The sequence below is a fragment of the Agelaius tricolor genome, unplaced genomic scaffold, assembly GCF_023055355.1.
Source record: "Agelaius tricolor isolate 1412-34295 unplaced genomic scaffold, bAgeTri1.0.p SCAF_50, whole genome shotgun sequence".
Lineage (NCBI taxonomy): Eukaryota > Metazoa > Chordata > Aves > Passeriformes > Icteridae > Agelaius > Agelaius tricolor.
This window is the reverse complement of record NW_027269310.1, coordinates 2,614,154-2,623,592: the sequence shown is the minus strand read 5'-3', so window position 1 is coordinate 2,623,592 and position 9,439 is coordinate 2,614,154. Positions and strand designations below refer to the sequence as shown.

The following is a 9,439-nucleotide window of genomic DNA, read 5'->3' as shown; positions in this document are numbered from 1 at the left end:
GTCTGGTGGTTTCCTCATCCGCTAGAAGGTCTGATAAGGCAGCGGATGTAGCCTTGGTCTGCTTACTAAGCCAGCACTCCAGGTGAGAAAGCTCACCGAGGGCCTTCGCAGCTGCAACCCATGGTAGAAAGATGGAAACAGCGACCCTCTTCGTCTTCCCCAATTATAAATTTGGCCATCACAATTTTGATTGAAATCGGAGTACGATCTTTTCTGGTGCGCCAATTGAGTTTCTTGTTTCCAGTTTTTAATTTGGGTAGTGTTTGGGGTGAGGGTAGTAAGCTGGCCAAGACTGCAGGGGCCCCCTTTGATCTTCAAGGGGATCCCTGCCCACACCCTGTCACCACAGATGAGAAACACTCCCTTGGGAAGCACTCTGGGAAACGGAGAGGACTTAGATAATGTTTTGGCAGTATAATTGCACCAGTCAACATCATTGTATCTCTTATCATTTGGTGATATATCTTTTCTCACTATCATCTGTGGTTCAGGTTTCTCATGCCAATTTTGTTGGGGTGGCTCCTAGAAAAAGTTGACACAAGAAGTCGCTTTGAGGAGCCCGGTAGGTCTCGTTCTTGGAGGTCCTGTGGTGCATGGGGTAAGATCTTCATCCACTCGTCCCAGGTGTCTACCAGGGTGGGCTTCTTACCTGCACAGGCATATTCATTTGGTGACAGGGGGATTCCCACCAGACATGTAGACAGCGGGTCTTTTGCACCTCCCATGGCCATGCAAAAGTTATCCTGCTTGAGAGATTTCCCCAGTGTGACCCATAGGTTTTCTGTTGGTTGTGGCACGACCCATCCAACCGCTGTTTGGATGCACAGGAGCACAGTGACGGTGGCAGCAGCTGTTAAGGTATTTCGGGGTGTCCTGGGAGTGGCCATCTGGTCCTCCAGTGAGTCAGGTATCGACTGTTTGAGCACTGATAGAAACATGAATGGTAAAGTTAGATGTCACTGTAATTTTCTTCGTTTTGTCCCTATGGTAGGGAGGGCGAGGGATTGGCAATTGGGGCAGGTGGAGACAATTGCCTTGGCTTGGTCTCTGGAAATCTTAAATTGACCTACTAAAGCTGGAGCATTCTGAGGGAAGAATGCATGGCTTAGACGAGCCTGTTGAAAGACATGTGGTGCAGCGGGGGAAATGTGGGTGGCACTTGCTGCCATTGCTAACAAGTCTGCTCTCCGCTTGCCCTCAGTGATGCATCTTGGCAGCTCTGTGTGCTACCGGACGTGCAGGATGTGATAAGGTTGCTCTCTGTGGGAGATGAACCAAATTAATTCAGAGAGCAAGCTGTAGAATTTTTTATTTTGGACTTCCTTGATCAGGGCGCGCTCTGCCCGCTCTGCTATCCGAGTGACATATGCAGAATCTGTGACTGAATTGAAGGGTTGTTGGAATGTTCAAAATGCCCTCACAGCTGCAGCAAGTTCTGCAGTCTGGGGGGAACCTTCAACAACCTGGATATCAGACTCCCACTTCGGAGTGTCCGGGTCCCTCCAGGTGAACACTGACTGGTGAGATTTGCCTGGACCGTCAGTGAACTCTGTCATAGCATTTTTGAGTGGAGTTTTACTTTTATCTGATTTTGGGGCCAAATGCAGTGAATCTTTAAAAAGTCTGTGTTTAGGATAATGAATTGAAATTTTTCTGGGATATCTGTCTAATGAAATTTGCAGATGTTCATTTGTTTGTAATAGAGAATCCAATTGTTTTAAAGTATAAGGGAGGTAAATGCACACTGGATCACAAGCTGCGAGGGTCTGGAGGCGATGTCGGCCTTTAATAAGTTTGGCTACAAGTTCTGGTGGGGTGGTAACTGTTTGATGTGGTTGGTGCAGCAGAAAAAGCCACTCGATGATGATGATGAGTGCGGTTTTTGAAGTATCATCCCACTGAAAGAGCAGCGAATGGAAGTTTGGGCACTTACCAGAAATACCGAGGCTGAGGGGAAGGGACCGCTCTGTCCGATGTGCCTGGCGGTGTTTGATGGCGCTGGCGACTCTCTGCAAAGCCTCCCAGGCTTCTGGCGTTAGCGAGCGTGGGGAAGCCAGGTCGCCGTCTCCTCGTAGAAGGTCGAAGAGCGGTGCCAGTTCTTCTGTGGTGAGGCCCAGGAGAGGTCGGATCCACGTGATGACACCACACAGCTGTTGCGTGTCTCTTAATGTCTGGGGGTGCTCGTTGATGGACAGAGGTTGAGGCACGATGGTCCTTCCTGTGATTAAAACCCCGAGGTACTTCCATGGGCTCCATAGCTGGATTTTTTCCTGAGCTATCTGAAACCCCGCGCTTTCGACAGCTGCGACAGTCTTGGAAAGTTCTGCGTCTGAGTAAGACTTGGTGGAAGCACAGATTGGTACATCGTCCATGTAATGTCGGTGTGAGACTGTACGAAGTTTCTCTCATCTGCCTCACGATCGTCATTGGGGACCACTGAAGAAAAGCCCCTTGTCTGAAGTTTCTGGCCCTGTTGGAGAAAGTTACATGCCAAGGGCTCCGAGACCTGAGCACAGCTGCTGGCATTGCTAAGCTATTGTTCACAGGTGTGTTTGCTGTATGCTACACTGAACCCAATGAAAGGAAGAAAGGGGCCCCTTGCCTTTTTGTAATAATAGCCTTGGAAGCTGTCCCACCTCTCGGCCTGGCTGGACTTCTCCTGAGTTTTGGGTGGTCCCCCACAGAAGACCCCTCACTTGTCTTACAACGGCCGTGACAGACAGACTGAGATGTACAAGGCCTCTCCATCAAAGACCGAGACATGAAATCCCTATGTGAAAAGGCCCCCCTACACTCTTTCCAAGGACTGGCACTGAGACCCCTAACCTGGGGGAGGTGTGTGGGGGAGGCAAGCTAACCAAAGCAAGATGGATGTTGCAGGTGCGAGCAGTGGACCAAGAAGACAATGGCTCTCACCCACTGCAGAGAACATGGACTGTGTGTACCCTTCTCTAAATACCATTTTTTCCCCCAAAAATACAATAGACTACCTTTGATTCGGTTTCATGTTTTACCCCTTCCCCCATCAACAAAAAGAGTATAATAAGAGTTCGGATGAACTGCAACCCTGAGATCTCCCCAGACGTGACCTGGTGAACTCCATTGGCGGGACATCAAAGGACTTTGCCATTTCTACGTTTGGTAGCTCTATACCTTCCTTTCTCTTCCTCCCTCTTTTTCCCTTTTCCCCAATTCCTCCACAATGCATTTTCTTGTGGTTATTCAATAAAGGTACATTTGTTTTGATTATCACTACAACCCCCTGTACCGTGTCGGTGTTTTTTGCACTCTGAGATCAACCCACGAACCATCACGAAACCCGTTCGTAAGGATGGATCGTGACACTTGCATACATACTATAGAAACCTTCTATCAAACCTTAAAAATTCTCTACAAATTCATTTCCAACATTAATGGGTCTGGCACTGCCCAGATCTGGTGTTTGCTGCCACCTCCAGCGCCCAGATCTGGAAATTCCCTTGTTCCGGCAGAGCCAAGTCCAGCAATTTTCTGGTAAAGAAAGCCAAAATCTGGCAATTTCCCACTGCTGACACTGGCAATGCCAAGACCTGGTGTTTGCTGCCAGCGCCAGTACCCCAGTCTGGACATACTCGGTTCCAACACAGCCCAAGTGCAGCAGTTTTTTGGAAAAAGAAGACAAAACACAGCAATTTCCTGGTGCCAAGACTGTCACCACCCAGACCTGGTGTTTGATGGCACCGCCCATGCCCAGATCTGAACATTTCCCTGTGCCACCACAGCCCAAGTCCAGCAATTTGCTGGCAAAGAAAGCCAAAAGCAGGCAAATACCTGGTGCCTACACTACTCCGATCTCATGTGTGCTGACACCGCCAGTGCCCCGATCCGGAATTTTTCAGATGCCTGCACAGCACAATTCCAGCAGTTTGCTGGCACAGAAAGGTCACATTTGGCAATTTTCCAGTGCCAGCACATTCCCCACCAAGATCTGGTGTGTGCTGGCACCGCCAGTGCCCTCATCTGGCAATTTCCCAGCGCTGGCACAACCCAAATGCAGCAATTTTCTGGCAAAGAAAGCCAAAACCCGGCACCACCCAGATCTGGTGTGTTGGGGATGGTTTAAAAGAAGAAGGAGACCTCAGCTTGAGGCCGTGGGAAAACCCTCTTTAGCTGGGGTCAGCAGGAGCTCCCGCCCATAATCCTCTTGTTCAGTTATGCAGATTGTTACTAGAAAGTTCTGAGTTCTCTTTGCTACCATTGGTTACATTTTACTGCAAAAATTGTAATATTCATAATCCTTCCTTCCTCTTGGATCCTTCCCTCAGATCCCACCTTAACCCCTCCCCATATATAAATGGATAAATATCCCTGCAGGACCCTGGGCCCAGGCTTTTTTCTGCTTTGCTCTGTGTACTGTGCACGCCGTCCTGTTTGTTGTGTTTGCCTGCATTAAAGTTCTGTTTCCAGACAAGCAGATGAAAGCAGTCTCTCTCTGTAAAGTGGCCAGAGCTGGTTCTCAGGGAAACCACTGGCCAATGGTCTGGACGAGGACCAGAAGGTTTCACTGGTGTTTGCTGGCACCGCCAGTGGCCAGAGCTGGAAATTTCCCTATTCTGACACAGCCCAAGGGCAGCAATTTGCTGGCACAGAATTCCAAAACCCGGCAACTTTCTGCTACTGGCTCTGGCACCGCCCACATCTTGTGTTTGCAGTGCCAGTACCCAGATTTGGAAATTTCCCGGTGCCAGCAGAGCCCAAATCCAGCAGATTTCTGTCGCTACCAACGACACCACCCAGATCTGGTGTTTGCTGGCAGCGTCAGCGCCCAGATCTGAAAACTTCCCGGTGCCAGCACAGCCCAAGTGCAGTGATTTGCTGACACAGAAAGTCAAAAGTTGGAAATTTCCAGGTTCTGGCTCCAGCACCATCCAGATCTGGTGTTTGCTGGGACTGACAGTGCCCAGATTTGGAAATTTCCCAGTGCCTTCACAGCCCAGGTCCAGCAATTTGGTTTTATCTAGCTTAGGCACAGTAGTTCCTTGGACTGTGACTTTCTTTTTCTTGCTCTGGACTGAAAACCCAGAAAAACACCTGCAGCTCACACCTGTGGCCCACCGAGGTCTGGGACGCTGCATTCCAGCACCAGAGGGACTTAGAAGAGACCGAGTGAGCCAACTACACCCCACAAAAAGCACCTTCTGAATTTGCCATCTCTTAAGCACTTCAGTCAGAGGTTTTATTTAATATTATTCATTGTTCATGCTTGGGAATACTTTACTTGATAAATAAACTGTGTTTCTTTTCACTTTTCTCCAGGGATGTCTTTTTCTGAACTAGTAGGAGGAGAGGCCACTTGAACTTGCTTTCTAGATGGACCCCTTTTGGAGGTTTCCCCCCAAAATTTGCCCTAAAGCAGCACAAACAGTAACAATGGAAAATTTCACCAGTGGCATAATTTCCTGGGTGCAAATCTTGTGACAGAAGCTTGACCTTGTTCTCCAGGAGAGATTCTTGGCAAGAGCAGACAGGAGAAGATTCCTGGAAAACTGAAACAACTTTCCAGAAGTGAAATGTAAATGAAAGAAACAATCCAAGATGTTTTCCTCTATTTATTTCTATGCTCCCCTTTTCCATGTTGCACTATTTCTCCATCCCAGGAATTCCAGATGCACTGCACCTTTAAGATCAGTGGCTTAGTGATTTTTAGACACTCTAAAATACCATGAGCCACACACAGTTTTCCTTCCCCTGTTTTTACTGGAAGGCAACACTGGAGATGTAAGTGCAGTGCTGGGCTCAGGTAGGAATCCTAGCCCAAGGGAAGGTGTCCCGCCAGTGTTTGCCCCTCAGCCAGGCCAATGCAGAGCAGCAAGCGAGGGGATTGCTGTGCCAGTGTGCAGGAGTCAGGGCTCTGCACCTGGGCTCAAGGCTGCAAAGTTGCCGTGTTTGGACAGACTCAGGGGCTGTGCCCGGGGCGCGCGGGGCTCGAACGTGGGGCTCGTGGGGCGAGCGGGGAACGGACACGGGGACGAACGGCCCCGGTGCTTCAGTTGCAGCGGCGGCAGCGGCGGCAGCAGCAGCGGCGGCAGCAGCAGCGGCAGCAGCAGCGGCAAAAGCAGAAAACCAGATAATCTATAACGATCTTTCTCTTTCTATCTTTCTTTCTCGTTCTCTCTTTCTTGGTCTTTCTCTCTTTCTTTCTCTGAGTCTCCCTTTCCCGCCGTCGGGCACCCTTCTCCCGGGGTCCCTTGCCCGGCGTCCCTCTCCTCTCCCCGCCTCCCTCTCCTCTCCCCGCCTCCCTCTCCCCCTGCCGGGCCGGCCCATGCCCCCGGCCCGCCCCCGGCCCCGGGCGGGGCTGCCCCGTGCCCGGCCCCGCCCGTCCCGCCGCGGTCTCGCCTCCGCCCGGCTCTGGCCCTACTGGCGGTGGCGCTGCTGGGCGGGCATCAGTGCCGTGTGCGGGGGCGGCATCGCCGCCCTTTGCCTCCGCCTGGCCCGAGCCCGGCCCCGGCCCCGAGGCAGGCTCCAGCCCCGAGGCAGGCCCCGGCCCCGGCCCCGGCCGCGGCCACGGCTCCTCCCGGGGCCCGCGGAGGACACAGGCGGCGCGGCCGCTGCCGCCGCCTCCGCTGCGGCTTCCCCGGCCCGAGCTCCGCCGCTCGGCAGCGCGGCCGCCGGCCCCGAGCCTCCCGTGCCGCGTTGCGAGGAGCGAAGGCCTGGGCATGGCCGGCCCGGGGCGGCTGAGGGGCGCTCGGGGGCCGTTGCTGGCCCCGGGCCGAGCGCTGACAGCCGCGTCCCGCCCGCAGGGACGGCGCCCGAGGCCCTGCAGGAGCGCTACCGCCTGGGTTCGCTGCTGGGGCGCGGAGGATTCGGCAGCGTCTTCGCGGCCACGCGGCTCTCGGACAGCGCCCCGGTGAGCGGCGGGGCCGGCGGCGGGCGCAGGAGGAGGGGACGGAGGAGGAGGAGGAGGAGGAGGAGGAGGATGGGGCTGGGCAGGGCGGGTGGCGAGCTGAGCCCGCTGCTGTCCTTGGCTTGCAGGTGGCCATCAAGAGGGTGCCACGGAACCGCGTCCGGCACTGGGGCGAGCTGGTGAGTGAGCGGGGCCAGGGGCAGCAGCCGGGGCTGCCGGGCGGGGATGAGCCGAGGCCCGGCACGGTGGAAGCCGCCAGGACACCTCGAGGGGGAGCGGGCGTCTTGCCAGCGCAGGGCTCAGAGCATCCCGGGCTGGCTCAGGGCTTCCCCAGGCCTGGCACGGCATCGGCCCCACTGAGGGCATCGTGCTCCTCCCGCAGCTCGACGGCAGCAGGGCCCCGCTGGAGATCGTGCTGCAGGCCAAGGTGTCCACTGGCTTCCCCGGCGTGGTGCAGCTGCTTGAGTGGAGCGAGCTCCCCGACGACATCGTCATGGTGCTGGAGCGGCCAGAGCGGTGTCAGGACCTGCATCGTGTCATTCGGGCACGGCGGTTCGTGCCCGAGGAAGTGGCGCGGGAGCTGTTCCGCCAGGTGCTGGAGGCCGTGCGGCACTGCACCAGCTGCGGGGTCCTGCACCGCGACATCAAGCCAGAGAACATCGTGCTTGACCTGGCCACCGGGCAGGCCAAATTGATTGACTTTGGCTGTGGCACCTACCTGCAAGAGACAGCCTACACCCACTTTGCAGGTGAGCCCACGTAAGGGTGTACTCCTGGTCCCGGGATCTCATGGCTCAACATCTCCCAGCCCAAGGTGGCTGTGGCAGCGGGGATTCTCCCTTTTGCTGCCAGTCAGGGGACTGACTCTTCAGCTGAGTTGCTTTAGAGCAGGGCTGGGTGGGGAGCCATCTTCCAGCCCTGCTGGCAGCCTTTGCCAGCCACTCTGCCCAGGACTGGGGCTGGGCTGGGGCAGCCAACCCGCCCAAAACCGCCGTGGGTGGGGGTAGCAGAGAGGGGGGGTGAACCTGTGCCCCAGCCAGTTTGGTGTGCAGGCGAGAGGAAGGGCTTGCACTGCTCAACTCCCCCTGTTTGCCTTGGCTTCCTAATATTTTTGGGGCAATGCAGGCAGGGAGGATAAGGGCATGTTTTCCCCAGCACAGAGAGGGTTTTTCCTTTGCTTGTCATGGTCAGACTTAGCCAGGGCTTCCTCTGCCCTCTTCTGACACCAGTGGCTTCTTTTCCAAGCCTTAGTTTGTGCACAAGTCCCAGGTGCTGGCGAGAGGGCAGTGGTCACCCTGTGTGCCACTGATGCAGCCCCCGCAGGCCCAGGGATGCTGGGGCCAGGCTCTGGGAGCAGCAGCATCCCCCTGCTGAACTCCATCTGTATTCCATAGGAACACCATCCTACAGCCCCCCGGAACGGACCCACTTTGGCTGGTACCATGGCGAGGCAGCAACGATCTGGTCCCTGGGCATCCTGCTGCACCAGATGGTCTGCGGGGAGCACCCTTTCAGGAGGGGCCGGAACCTCAGCTGGGGCCAGCTCCCGCTGCCACAAGGGCTCTCTCAAGGTGGATCCTCTTCTCTGGGCACGGGGGGAATCCCAGTGCTGGGAGCCAGCAGCGGGCTCGTGAGCATCCCGCTCTGGCAGCTGCTGAGGAGGTGGCACATGTCCTGCTCTCCTCCAAAACAGGGAATTGATGGGAAAGTTTAGGCCCAGCCCTGAGCGCATCCAGCAAGGCCTGGGCATGGCAATAGTGGGGCAAAGCAGACAGGAGCCTTCTCTGGCTGACCGGCAGTTTCTGCTTTCTCTGCCCAGAGTGCAAAGATCTGATCAGGTGGTGTTTATCTGTGAACTCCTTGGAAAGACCCACATTAGAAGACCTGTTCTCTGATCCTTGGGTGCAGGATATTCCTCGGCCGTAGAAGAAGGGAGAGAGCCACAGGCACACTTTGATGCAGGGCCCTGGTAAGTTGCAGCTCCACACATGCCTTGGCAATCAGAAGCAAAGGAACCCAGACCTTTTTGTGCTGCCTGTGTCACTGCACAGGGTCATGGGATGGGAACACGCAGCCCTTGTGCTGCAGCTGAGCTGCTCTGCCCAGCACTGGTGGCTGCCATCCAAGCTGGTTTTGCTTGTGCTGGTTCCCTGACAGCTGGGGCCCTGGGCAGAGCCCTGAGAGCCTGGTCTCCCCCCAGGGAAGGAGCAGGAGCCCCTGGAGAAGCTGTACCGGGTGGGGATGCTGCTGCTGCTGCTGCTGCTGCTGCTGGAGACAGCCAGGATGGCACCAAGGATGAGAAGCTCTTCCTCAGCCTGGCCACTGGAGGCTGAAGGTGATGGACTTTGATTCTGGCACCTTCTTCAAAGCCAAACTCCACAGGGAATTTGCAGGTGAGTCCCCATGCGGGGAAATGCTGCCAGATTTGGGCATGGCCCAGCCTGGCTGGGAAGCAAAGGTTCCCCCTCTGCTGGGGCAGATGCAACTCATTCTTCAGTCGCTGCCCAGCTGTTTTTGGCAGGGCTGGGGCATGGGCTGGGCTGGGTACAAATGGGA

The 9,439-nt window shown here is 55.4% G+C and overlaps 1 protein-coding gene across 1 annotated transcript; it reads left to right on the top strand.

Moving 5' to 3' along the window:
* Window positions 1-3,054: 3,054 nt before the first annotated feature.
* Window positions 3,055-8,809, top strand: LOC139604401 (serine/threonine-protein kinase pim-1-like). The gene is made up of 6 exons (XM_071455567.1): window positions 3,055-3,092; window positions 6,187-6,886; window positions 7,012-7,062; window positions 7,266-7,632; window positions 8,278-8,454; window positions 8,703-8,809. The coding sequence occupies exons 1-6, from the start codon at window positions 3,055-3,057 to the stop codon at window positions 8,807-8,809; spliced, it is 1,440 nt and encodes a 479-aa protein (XP_071311668.1).
* Window positions 8,810-9,439: the final 630 nt, after the last annotated feature.